Source organism: Scyliorhinus canicula, chromosome 19 (genome assembly GCF_902713615.1).
Source record: "Scyliorhinus canicula chromosome 19, sScyCan1.1, whole genome shotgun sequence".
Lineage (NCBI taxonomy): Eukaryota > Metazoa > Chordata > Chondrichthyes > Carcharhiniformes > Scyliorhinidae > Scyliorhinus > Scyliorhinus canicula.
In genome coordinates, this window is record NC_052164.1 from 106,074,374 (window position 1) to 106,088,301 (window position 13,928).

The window sequence follows — 13,928 nt, forward strand, 5'->3', positions numbered from 1 at the left end:
GTTTTTGTCGGTATTCTGGGAACACAAGTTGAGCTGTTTGCTGTGGTGGATCTTGAGGCTGTGGTTAGGCTCAGGAAATAGGCACCCGGAGCAACTGCAATTTGCATACAGAGAGAAGGTGGGGCCCAAGTCTGCCCAGTCGAACCGGTTTGTTTCCGGGCCTGTGACAGCACATCCAGTGACATTTAACACACTCGGTTCAGGCATTAGTTTCAGGCCGAGGAAACTTGGGTCTGAAACTAGTATCTTTTTAAAAAATAAATTTAGATTACCCTAAGGGGCAATTTAGCGTGGCCAATCCTCCTACTCTGCACATTTTTAGGTTGTGGGGGCGAAACCCACACAGACACGGGGAGAATGTGCAAACTCCACACGGACAGTGACCCAGAGCCGGGATCGAACCCGGGACCTCAGCGCCGTGGGGCGGTTGTGCTAACCACTAGGCCACCGTGCTGCCCTGAAACTAGTATCTTAAAACTTCAAGGCAATTACTAAGATGTGAAAACAGATTTAGTTACAGGTGTATTGGGAACATAGATTAACAGGTAAATGGGTTGATGAGCAGTGGCATATATTTTGTATTTCTCAAAAGATATTCCATTGAGAAAGTGAGACCTACAAGAAGGTGACTGAGTAATGATTGTCTGACTTCCAGGTTGATTACTATGTTGCAAAGATTCATGATGATCCAGTAGATTGGGATCATTTTGGAAACCATCACAGGATGGCTGAGACTATAATAGAGCGACAAAATACATTTAGAGTAAACAAGCAAGGAATATTAAAAGAATCTAGAGCTTCTACAAGTACATAAAAATAGAGTATGTAAAGTAAAACAGAAAATGCTGGAAAAACACAGCTCTGGCAGCATCCGTGGAGAGCGAAACCGAGTTAATATTTAAAGTCCATTTGACTTCTTTAGCTTCTGCCAGACTTGCTGAGTTTTACCAGCATTTTCTCTATAATTTCCAGCAGTATTTTGCTTTTATTTGAGTATCTGAAGTAAACTGGATGGGTTAATTAATACTGAGAAAGAAGGAAATGGCAGAGGCTCTGAACAAATATTTTGCATCTATATTCATGTTTTAAAGACATGAAAAGCATCTCGATAACAGTACATCGGTGGTGGGAGAGGGGGAATGTGCACGAAGGAGGTGAAGGGGAAAATGATTAACTTTAAACAATCAATAAAGGAACATAGAACACAGACCATAGACCAGTACAGCACAGAACAGGCCCTTCGGCCCTCGATGTTGTGCCGAGCAATGATCACCCTACTCAAACCCACGTATCCACCCTATACCCGTAATCCAACAACCCCCCCCCCCCCACCTTACCTTACTTTTTAGGACACTACGGGCAATTTAGCATGGCCAATCCACCTAACCTGCACATCTTTGGACTGTGGGAGGAAACCGGAGCACCCGGAGGAAACCCACGCAGACACGGGGAGGGCGTGCAGACTCCGCACAGGCAGTGACCCAGCCGGGAAATCGAACCGGGGACCCTGGAGCTGTGAAGCATTTATGCTAACCACCATGCTACCGTGCTGCCTCTAAACAGTTATGGGATAAGAGGTGGACCTGATGACCTGCATCACAGGGACGACATTGCAAAGTCCAACAAAGTTGCAACAACAGTGGATGCGTTGGTTGCAAATCTCTCAAAATTCCATGAATTCTGGACGGGTACCATTGGATTGCAAAGCCGGGAGTGTAATACCCCACTTCAACAAGGAGGGGACTGAAACCACAGGCCAATTAGCTGAAGATCTGTCATTGGGGAAAATGCTGGAATCCGTTATTAAGGAAGAAGCAGGACATTTAGTAAATCGTAATCAAACAGAATCTACATAGTTTTGTAAAAGAGAAATTAAAGTGTGACAAAGATTTGTTTTTGAGCCAGGTGGATAAAGGGAAACCAATAGATGTAGTATTTTTGGATTTACTAAAGGCAATCAATAAAGTGCCACATGAAGGGTTACTGCACAAGGGAAGAGCTCATTGTTGGTGGTAAAACATGAACATGGGTAGCTAACCAACAGGAAACCGAGAATCAGCATAAATGGGGCATAGGTTGCCACCAATCACTTGGATGAAGGGGACAAGTGTATTGTCGCCAGCTGCTGATACGAAAGAGGTGGAAAAACAAGTTTGAGATAGACACAAGTCTGAAGAAAGGATGTAGATGGGGTAAAGTGGGCAAGAAGAAAAAGAAGGTGGAGTATAATGTGGGTAAATGTGAGATTATCCATGTGAAAATGAAAATCGCTTATTGTCACAAGTGGGCTTCAAATTAAGTTACTGTGAAAAGCCCCTAGTCGCCACATTCCAGCGCCTGTTTGGGGAGGCCGGTATGGGAATTGAACCCGCACTGCTGGCCTTGTTCTGCTTTACAAGCCAACTCTTTAGCCCACTGTGCTAAACCAGCCCCTTTAATAGGAAGATTACAAAAGCAGAATATTTAAATAGATCTGGATGTCCTTTTGCATGAAGATGCAGTCAGCATGGAGATATAGTAAATAAAGGGTGGCACGGTGGTGCTGTGGTTAGCCCTGCTGCCTCACGGCGCCGAGGACCCACGTTCGATCCCGGCTTTGGGTCACTGTCCGTGTGGAGTTTGCACATTCTCCCCGTGTCTGCGTGGGTCTCACCCCCACAACCCAAAGATGTGCAGGGTAGGTGGATTGGCCACGCTAAATTGCCACTTAATTGGAGAAAAAATAATTGTATACTCCTAAATTTATTTTAATACTGAATAAATAAGATATACCGTAGTAAATAATTAGGAAAGCAAATAGAATGTTGGTATTTATTGCAAAGGGGATGGGGTAAAAAGGCTGGGAAGTCTTGCTATATCTGCATAGGACACTGGTAAGTATGTTGTACAATTTTATGAGGGATATACTTTTATTGGGAGCTATTAGGAGAAGCTTCACTAGGTTGATTCCTGGTTTGAAAATGTTGTCTTACAGGGAAAGGTTAAGCCGGTTAGGCCTTTTGCTCCTGGAATTTAGAGAATGAGAAGTGATCTTTGAAAGCTGAGGGACTCGAGAACCAGGGCACAGTTCAGAACAAAGGATTGCCCATTTGAGGAGGAGGATTTTCTTCTGAAGGTTATGATTCTTTGGAATTCTCCACTCCAGAGAGCTAAGAGCACTGGGGAAAGTGAAGTTGAAGATCAGATTAGCCATGACTTTATTGAACGGTGGAACAGGCTCCAGTATCCCTGCGCTTTACTCCTGCTCCCATTGCTGGTCCCAGCTGAAGGCTGACTTTTAATTCCTTCATTGAACTGAGTATTGGGCAGCAAGAGGTGGAGGCTGATGGGAATCAGAAACAAGTGCTAAATCAGCGGTGAATATTTTTTGTCGTATTAAAAACCCATTTGTGAAGCGGATGGGTGGGGGAGGGTGAAGTGCCTGAATGTATCACCTTGTTTTGGTTCTGAATCATTCAGATACGGCAGCACGGTAGCATGGTGGTTAGCATAAATGCTTCACAGCTCCAGGGTCCCAGGTTCGATTCCCGGCTGGGTCACTGTCTGTTGCGGAGTCTGCACATCCTCCCCGTGTGTGCGTGGGTTTCCTCCGGGTGCTCCGGTTTCCTCCCACAGTCCAAAGATGTGCGGGTTAGGTGGATTAGCCATGCTAAATTGCCCGTAGTGTCCTAAAAAGTAAGGTTAAGGGGGGGTTGTTGGGTTACGGGTATAGGGTGGATACGTGGGTTCAAGTAGGGTGATCATGGCTCGGCACAACATCGAGGGCCGAAGGGCCTGTTCTGTGCTGTACTGTTCTATGTTCTAGAATGACACCAGGTCTAGCACAACTGAATTAGGAAAGTGGTGGAGATAGCAGATAGTTAGCCTATCTGATCCTGGTACAGAGTAGGTGGGTTCTTTGCAGTCTGGAGCTTCACAGTTGTTTTGTGGAAAGTCTGACATCCGTTACCTTCCATCTTCTAGATCAAAACCGAGGACCGGAGTGATTCACCTGCTCAGGTATTAGCAGAAACAGTTCACCTTCGGCCCTGTGAGGGCTCTTCTATTGTGTCAGGGAGCCATATGTCAGTGGTAAGTACTTGCATAGGTCACAACGGCCCACTGCAGACTGGCCAATGGGACATTTCTTGCTGAGTGTGATCGGAACTCATCTCCATTCACTCATTGGTTCAGGAATGGGACAGCTACGGCCAGAACTGTTTCCTCCTAAATGCATCTTGCAGCAATGGTGTGTGGATGCTAGGATTGTCCATCCAGAGTTTTGCAAGATGGGGAGGGGGTGAGAAGGGATTGGATTTATTTGAATCACTGACTATTTTCCTTATCAAAGGAAACTTTTCTTTATCACATCAAAGATAAACCTGAGCTTGTTTGAAAAGAGGGGTGAGGATTGTCAGGGGGTGGGTGGGGTGCAGGGCAGTTACTGACGAGAAACGGAGGGATCAGATGTTGACAAATGCCTTGTTTATGTTCAGGATCTGCAGCCACTGCATACACTGCAGCAGCTTGTGGTGGTACCGGGGCATCACCTGCAAACTGCAGCAACATTCCTGCTCCCTCAGACACAACACACCCAGCAAGGTAAGGCCTATTGTCCCTGCCTGGTTACTGATCAATGGCATTGTATCTCTGTGCTGCAGCCACCCTGCTGTAATGGGAACAATATAAAAGTATGTAATAATAATAAGTAGGCACATCGCTTCATTACCACTTCGGTTTTCCCCTTACTTGACTAGGAATTGTGAGAATCTGCTGGGATCGTGGGAATATGAAAAAAGAACAAAGAAAAGTACAGCACAGGAACAGTCCCTTCGGCCTCCAAGCCTGTGCCGACCATGCTGCCCGACTAAACTAAAATCTTCTGCACTTCCGGGGTCCGTATCCCTCTATTCCCATCCTATTCATATCTTTGTCAAGATGCCCCTTAAACGTCACTATCGTCCCTGCTTCCACCACCTCCTCCGGCAGCGAGTTCCAGGCACCCACTACCCTCTGTGTAAAAAAAAAAACTGGCCTCGTACATCTCCTCTAAAACTTGCCCCTCACACCTTAAACCTATGCCCCTTAGTAATTGACCCCTCTACCCTGGGAAAAAAGCCTCTGACTATCCACTCTGTCTATGCCCCTCATAATTTTGTAGACCTCTATCAGGTCGCCCCTCAACCTCCGTCGTTCCAGTGAGAACAAACCGAGTTTATTCAACCGCTCCTCATAGCTAATGCCCTCCATACCAGGCAACATCCTGGTAAATCTCTTCTGCACCCTCTCTAAAGCCTCCACATCCTTCTGGTAGTGTGGCGACCAGAATTGAACACTATACTCCAAGTGTGGCCTAACTAAGGTTCTAAAGAGCTGCAACATGACTTGCCAATTCTTATACTCAAATGCCCCGGCCAATGAAGGCAAGCATGCTGTATGCCTTCTTGACTACCTTCTCCACCTGTATTGCCTCTTTCAGTGACCTGTGGACCTGTTCACCTAGATCTCTGACTATCAATACTCTTGAGGTTGCTACCATTCACTGTATATTCCCTACCTGTATTAGACCTTCCAAAATGCATTACCTCACATTTGTCCGGATTAAACTCCATCTGCCATCTCTCCGCCCAAGTCTCCAAACGATCGAAATCCTGCTGTATCCTCTGACAGTCCTCATCGCTATCCGCAATTCCACCAACCTTTGAGTCATCTGTAAACTTACTAATCAGACCAGTTACATTTTCCTCCAAATCATTTATATATACTACAAACAGCAAAGGTCCCAGCACTGATAGAACATAGAACGTAGAATATCCGCGTAGGTTATGCTGCAACTATACATGACCCTGGTAAGACCACATTTGGAGTATTGTGTGCAGTTCTGGTCACCTCACTATAGGAAGGATGTGGAAGCATTGGAAAGGGTGCAAAGGAGATTTACCAGGATGTTGCCTGGTTTGCAGGATTGGTCTTATGAGGAAATGTTGAGGGAGCTAGGGCTTTTCTCTTTGGAGCGGAGGAGGATGAGAGGTGACTTACTAGAGGTTCATAAGATGATGAGGGGGATAGATAGAGTGGACATTCAGAGACTATTTCCTCGGGTGGATGTAGCTGTTACAAGGGGACATAACTATAAGATTCAGGGTGGGAGATATAGGAGGGATGTCCGAGGTAGGATCTTTAGGGTGTGGAATGGACTGCCTGCTGTGATAGTGGAGTCGGACACTTTAGGAACTTTCAAGCGGTTATTGGATAGGCACATGGAGCACACCAGAATGACAGGGAGTGGGTTTTCGGACAATGCTCGGCACAACATCGAGGGCTGAAGGGCCTGTTCTGTGCTGTACTGTTCTATGTTCTCCACCTGTGTTGCCCCTTTCAGTGACCTGTGGATCTGTACACCTAGATCTCTCTGACTGTCAATACTCTTGAAGGTTCTACCATTCACTGTATACTAGCTCCTTGTTATGTCACCAGTAGCCATTGGATCAGTGTTTCTACAGGAGGGACACACTGTTCACCATCTTCCCCATTCTTCCTCCTCTCACTGTAACCTGGTGCCAATCCTGAGGATAATTACAACAGGACTCTGCCTTGCATTTCATTGCTTGTTTTGAATTTGACTTTTGTCTCCCAATAGGTCATCTGTGTATTCTCATGATGGTTTGTAATATTTTCTCAGGTTCGCTGCAATCTCCAAATCTGCTGGCGTTATCCCAGCAATCACAGGGTAGCCTCCTGCCATCTCAGCCTGGCATGGGGATCACTCCACAGGTTAGTGAACCTTGTAAACTCTTCCATTTATATTTTCTCTTTAAAGCAGCTTCATTCTGAGTTGAGGGGCAGTTTTCAGCTTACACTTAACTCCTGGAGCTCAGCTGGTTGCTGCTCTGTAATTGTGTACTGTGGCATAGTCTGGACCAGGCAACACGGTGGCGCAGTGTTTGCACTGCTGCCGCTCAGTGCCGAGGTCCCGGGTTCGATCCCAACTCTGGGTCACCGTCCGTGTGGAGTTTGCACATTCTCCTCGTGTCTGCGTGGGTTTTGCCCCCACAACCCAAAGATGTGCAGGGTAGGTGGATTGGCCGCGCTAAATTGCCCCTTGGGATTTTAATTTTTAAAAACCTTCCAGACTATGCTAAAATGCAAATTGCCATTGACCATCCGAGAATGTTGCAGATGGGGACCAATGTCCCAGGCCTTTGTGGGGATTTCGGTCTGTGCAAATGGAATTGGGATTTTAACAATTAGAAGTTTGTGGTGAAAGTTGTTTCCAGATCAAACTGCTTTCTTGCTGAAAATCTTACTTCTTGTGAAGAATTTAAACGTTCTTCTCACTCAAGATCCTGTAACTTTTCTGCTGGAATCAATGAATTGAATTTATTTTAACTTCACAGGCAATCATTCGGCCAAGTGTCATGGGCTCGGCCCTGGAATCTCCTTTGGAAACTCTTCCTCCAATGCAGATCCAAAAACACATTGCCCCAAAACACATCACATCTGTCCAGACGGATGAACCCAGTGACCTAGAGGAGCTTGAACAATTTGCAAAAACATTCAAGCAAAGGCGGATTAAACTGGGGTTCACGCAGGTAAAAGCACAAGGTCTGGGCATTCTGTGCCATGAAAGAGCTGTGTAAAACTGGGCATTCTGTGCCATGAAAGAGCTGTGTAAAACTGGGCATTCTGTGCCATGAAAGAGCTGTGTAAAACTTGTCAGAAGGGTAAACAGTACATTTTCCAGCAGGTGCACCAGCTCAAAATTGGACATCCATCAGTAGCAGCAGAATTGCATTCCTCCATAACCTGGCATGTCCCTTACTCCTGGGCACAGAGTATGTCCTCCATAACCTGGCATGTCCCTTACTCCTAGGCACAGAGTATGTCCTCCATAACCTGGCATGTCCCTTACTCCTGGGCACAGAGTATGTCCTCCATAACCTGGCATGTCCCTTACTCCTGGGCACAGAGTATGTCCTCCATAACCTGGCATGTCCCTTACTCCTGGGCACAGAGTATGTCCGGGAAGAACACTGAGGTGCCAGCCTAGTGCACCAATAACACTGCATTGCTAACCAATGAACCAAACATGCAAAGTCATTTCAGAACCAGTAGAGCCACTAAAAACTCTGCAGTCCTGTCATATCTAATTGTGAATGGTGGGGGACAATTAAACAACTAATATGGAGGGTGGCACAGTGGTTAGTACTGCTGCCTCACAGCTCCAGGGCCCCAGGTTCAATTCTGGCCTCGGGTCCCTGTCTGTGTGGAGTTTGCACCTTCTCCCCGTGTCTGTGTGGGTTTCCTCCGGATGCTCCGGTTTCAACCCACAGTCCAAAGAGTTGCAGGTTAGGTGGATTGGCCATGATAAATTGCCCCTTAGTGTCCAAAAGGTTAGGTGGGGTTACTGGGATAGGGTGGAGGCGTGGACCTAAGTCGGGGGCTCTTTCCAGGGGCCAAATGGCCTCCTTCTGCACTGCAAAGTCTATGATTCTAGTGGATGGGAGCTAGCATAAATGTTTGTCATTGGACTGGTGATCCACACACCTGGGTTCAAATCATGTCACAGCAGGTGGTGGAAATTGAACCCAATAAAGACTAATGATGACCATGAAACTATGATGGTCCCCATCTGGTTTTAAAAAAAACATCTGGTTCCCTCAGGAAATCTGCAGTCCTCAGTGTGGTCTGGCCCACATGTGACTCTAGGTCCACATAAATGCCCCCAGCATGCCGCTCTGCATCAAACTGCTACAAAGACAATAAAAAGGAAAGAAACAGGATGCATAACCCAGCATTGACCTCGACACTGGGAACAACTGTGGTAAGCCCAGCCTGTCGACCCCGCAAAGTCGCCATACTAATCTCTGGGGCCTCGGGCTAAAATTGGGAGAGCTGTCTCACAGACAAGCCAAGCAACAGCCTGACATAGACATACTCACAGAATCACAACTTTTGAGGTATCATCCCAGAGGCGACAATCACCACCTCCTGAGTATGACCTTCCCCACCAGCAGGACAGGCCCAGCACAGGTGTTGGTATCGTGGTATACAGTTCATAGAATTTACAGTGCAGAAGGAGGCCACTCGGCCCATCGAGTCTGCACCGGCTCTTGGAAGGAGTACCCTACCCGAGGTCAACACCTCCACCCTATCCCCATAACCCAGTAACCCCACCCAACACTAAGGGCAATTTTGGACATGAAGGGCAATTTTTCATGGCCAATCCACCTAACCTGCACATCTTTGGACTGTGGGAGGAAACCGGAGCACCCGGAGGAAACCCATGCACACACGGGGAGGATGTGCAGACTCTGCACAGACAGCGACCCAAGCCGGGACTCGAACCTGGGACCCTGGAGCTGTGAAGCAATTCTGCTATCCACAATGCTACCATGCTGCCCTTAAGAACAAATTAATCTACATTCCATTGTTCTACCATAATCCATGTACCTATCCAATAGCCGCTTGAAGGTCCCTAATGTTTCCGACTCAACTACTTCCACAGGCAGTGCATTCCATGCCCCCACTACTCTCTGGGTAAAGAACCTACCTCTGACATCCCCCCTATATCTTCCACCCTTCACCTTAAATTTATGTCCCCTTGTAATGGTTTGTTCCACCCGGGGAAAAAGTCTCTGGCTGTCTACTCTATCTATTCCCCTGATCATCTTATAAACCTCTATCAAGTCACCCCTCATCCTTCTCCGTTCTAATGAGAAAAAGCCTAGCACCCTCAAGCTTTCCTCGTAAGACCTACTCTCCATTCCAGGCAACATCCTGGTAAATCTCCTTTGCACCTTTTCTAAAGCTTCCTTCCTAAAATGTGGTGACCAGAACTGCACACAGTACTCCAAATGTGGCCTTACCAAGGTTTTGTACAGCTGCATCATCACCTCACGGCTCTTAAATTCAATCCCTCTGCTAATGAACGCTAGCACACCATAGGCCTTCTTCACAGCTCTATCCACTTGAGTGGCAACTTTCAAAGATCTATGAACATAGACCCCAAGATCTCTCTGCTCCTCCACATTGCCAAGGACCCTACCATTAACCCTGTATTCCGCATTCATATTTGTCCTTCCAAAATGGACAACCTCACACTTAGAACATAGAACACTGTTGGGAGGGAGTTGCCCTGGGAGCCTCAACACTGACTGGGAGTCATTGACTCTGGACTCCAATGAAGTTCCATAGGCTTCGGGTCAAACCTGGGCACAGCAACCTTCTGTTGATTATCAGATACCGTCCGCCATCAACTAATGAATCGGGTCATTCCTCCATGTTGGAACACCACTTGGAGGAACCACTGAAGATGTACTCTGGGTGGGGACTTCAATGCTAATTACCAAGAGTGGCTCAGTAGCATCACAGCAGACTGAGTGCTAAAAGACATAGCTGCTAGACTGGGCCTGTGACACGTGGTGAGGGAGCCAACAAGAAGATAAAAATATACCAGACCTCCTCCTCATTAATCAGCCTGCTGCAGAATCCTCTGTCCATGATCATAATCACAATCACACAGTCCTTCTGGAGAAAAAGTCTGATCTTCACATTGAGGATACCCACTATACCGTGTTGTGTGGCACTAACGTAGTGCTAAATGGGATAGCTTCCGAACAGGTCTAAACTCTGCTGTCCTGCCACATCCAGCTGTGAATGGTGGTGGACAATTAAACAACTCACTGGAGGAGGAGACTTCACAAATATCCCCATCCTCAATGATGGAGGGACCCAGCGCATCTGTACAAAAGACAAGGCTGAGACATTCGCAATAATCTTCAGCCAGAAATGCCGAGTGGATGATCTATCTCGGTCTCCTCAGTAGGTCCCCACTTCCCCACTATAATATCACAAAATGGCGGAAGGCAATAGATTATGAAAAGGCTATGGACCCTGACAATATTCCGGCAATAGTGCTCCAGAACTTTCCGCACCCCTAGCCATACTGTTCCAGTACAGCTACAACATTGGCATCTATCCGGCAACGTGGAAAATCTCCCAAGTGTGTCCTGTACACTAAAGGCAGGACAAATCCAACCCAGCCAATTACTGCCCTATCAGACTTACTCTCAATCATCAGTAAAGCGATAGAAGGAGTCATCAACAGTGCTATCAAGCGGCACTAACTCAGCAATAACCTGCTCATGGACGCTCAGTTTGGGTTCCGCCAGGGTCACTCAGCTCTTGACCTCATTGCAGCCTTGGTTCAAACATGGACAAAAGAGCTGAATTCCAGAAGTGAGGTGAGAGTGACTGCCCATGACATTAAGGCAGCATTTAATTTGAGTATGGCATCAATAAGCCAAACAAAACTTGAGTTGATGAGAATTTTGGGGCGGGGGGAATCTCCCCACTGGTTGGAGTCATACCGAACAGAAAGAAAGATCACAGTAAGAAGTCTTACAACACCAGATTAAAATAACCAGGTTAAAATAAAGCAACCGGTTTATTTGGGATCACTAGCTTTCGAGCACAGCTTCTTCATCAGGTGAATGAAGAGGTGGGTTCCATAAACACATATATAGACAAAGTCAAAGATGCAAGATGATACTTTGAATGCGAGTCTTTGCGGGTAATTAAGTCTTTACAGGTCCAGACAATGCGACTGGAGAGAGGGATAATCACGGGTTAAAGAGGTGTGGATTGTCTCAAGCCAGGATAGTTGGTGGATTTCGCAAACCCAGGCCAGATGGGGGGGGGGGGGGGGGGGGGGGGGGAGGGTGAATGTAATGAGACATGAATCCAAGATCACAGTTGAGACCGTACACATGTGTGAGGACATTGGCTGTCAGATTCTTCTTAGCGATTCTGCGTTGTCGCAAATCCTGAAGGCCGCCTTGGAGAACGCTTACCCGAAGATCAGAGGCTGAATGTCCTTGATTGCTGAAGTGTTCCCCGCTGGAAGGGAATATTTGTCCCTGGCGATTATCGTGTGATGCCCATTCATCTGTTGTTGCAGCGTCTGCATGGTCTCACCAATGCACCATTACATGTGAGAACACCACCCACCAGGTATGTGATACATACTCATGCAACTCAGCTAATGTTGTCTACCTCATACGCTGCAGGAAAGGATGCCCCGAGGCGTGGTACATTGGCGAGACCATGCAGACACTGCGACAATGAACGAACGGACATTGTGCGACAATCCAAAGACACATCCCTCTGAGAGAAAAAATTCCTCCTCATCTCAGTCTTAAATTGGCATCCTTTTATTCTGAGACTCTGTCCTCTGGTCGTAGACTCTCCCAAGAGGGAAACATCCTCTCAGCATTTACCCTGTCAAGACCCTTAAGAACCCTATGGGCACGATTCTCCCCAAAAATGTCTAAGTTTAAGTTGAGGCGGGGTTTTCAGAGCCGGTGAGTTCCCCGCCGCTATTCACTTTTTTTGGGCCCTGGCGAGTTTGTACCTACAACTCTGGGACTGCAATGGTTCAAGAAGGCAGCACTGCACTATGATAGCACAGTGGTTAGCACTGTTGCTTTATAGCACCAGGGTCCCGGGTTCGATTCCCGGCTGGGTCACTGTCTGTGCGGAGTCTGCACGTTCTCCCCGTGTCTGCGTGGGTTTCCTCCGGGTGCTCCGGTTTCCTCCTACAAGTCCCGAAAGACGTGCTGTTAGGTGAATTAGACATTCTGAATTCTTCCTCTGTGTACCTGAATAGGTGCCGTAATGTGGAGACGAGGGGATTTTCACAGTAACTTCATTGCAACTTCTTTGCAGTGTTTTGTTTTTTTTAAATAAATTTAGAGTACCCAATTATTTTTTCCAATTAAGGGGCAATTTAGCATGGCCAATCCACCTAACCTGCACATCTTTTGGGTTGTGGGGGTGAAACCCACGCAGACATGGGGAGAATGTGCAAACTCCACACGGACAGTGACCCAGGGCCGGGATTCGAACCCGGGTCCTCAGCGCCGTAGGCAGCAATGCTAACCACTGTGCCACCGTGCTGCCCTTCTTTGCAGTGTTAATGTAAACCTACTTGTGACACTAATAAAGATTATTAGTAATTAGCAATGGGTAATAAATGCTGGCCTAGCCAACAACTCTCACATCCCATTAAAATGGGAATAGGAGTAAACCGTGTGGCCCCTTGAGCCAGCTCCACATTCAGTGCAGTTTTTAGCCTGTTGATTCCCTGAGACATCTTCTAACTCTGACTTAAATATACGTAATGATTGAGCGTCCACAACTCTGGTGTAGAGAATATTTAGCCCTTTGGGCAGCACGGTAGCACACGTGGCTAGCACTGTGGCTTCACAGCGCCAGGGTCCCAGGTTTGATTCACTGATTGGGTCACTGTCTGTGCGGAGTCTGCACGTTCTCCCTGTGTCTGCGTGGGTTTCCTCCCACAGTCCAAAGACGTGCAGGTTGGTGGATTGGCCATGATAAATTGCCCTTTGTGTCCAAAAAGGTTAGGAGGCGTTTTTGGGTTACGGGGATAGGCTTCAGTGGGTCGGTGCAGACTCGATGGGCCGAATGGCCCCCTGCACTGTATGTTCTATGTTTTGAGTGAAGAGGTTCCCCTCCTTTCGGTCCAGATGATCGATCCCTCAACCTGAGAAAGCGCCATCTTGTTTTGGATTCCCGAGCTGGGGAAGCAGCCTTCCTGTCTACGAGGTCATAGCCTCAATTAAGCAGCTTTTTAGCACAGAACAACCCTCTCCTCTCAGGAACAATTAACTTTCGTTGTACCGTCTCCAATCCTTCCTTGAATATGAAGACCAAAACTGCAACAGTACTCCAGGTGTGCTCTTGCCAATGACCTTTACAATTGTAGCAAAACTTCCTTGTTATTTTACTCCGAAAACCTGGCCAACATATCATTTGCCTTCCTAATTGTTTGCTGTACCTGTATGGTAAACTAATAAATCATTTTTTAAGAAGGTATTGAACATTTGCTTTTCGATTCAAACGACCAAAGGGTCCAACTTCACATT

General features: G+C 46.9%; 1 protein-coding gene across 4 annotated transcripts in view; it reads left to right on the forward strand.

The window, feature by feature from the left end:
- pou2f3 (POU class 2 homeobox 3) overlaps positions 1-13,928 on the forward strand; it is an 83,098-nt gene that overhangs the window by 35,023 nt on the left and 34,147 nt on the right. For 3 of the 4 annotated variants that reach the window (XM_038779606.1, XM_038779605.1, XM_038779608.1), the window contains 4 exons: positions 3,964-4,071; positions 4,476-4,581; positions 6,662-6,753; positions 7,377-7,571. In XM_038779606.1, coding sequence (XP_038635534.1) covers positions 3,964-4,071; positions 4,476-4,581; positions 6,662-6,753; positions 7,377-7,571 — 501 coding nt within the window. The remainder of the gene's footprint in view (positions 1-3,963; positions 4,072-4,475; positions 4,582-6,661; positions 6,754-7,376; positions 7,572-13,928) is intronic. The other variant, XM_038779607.1, reaches the window with a different exon arrangement.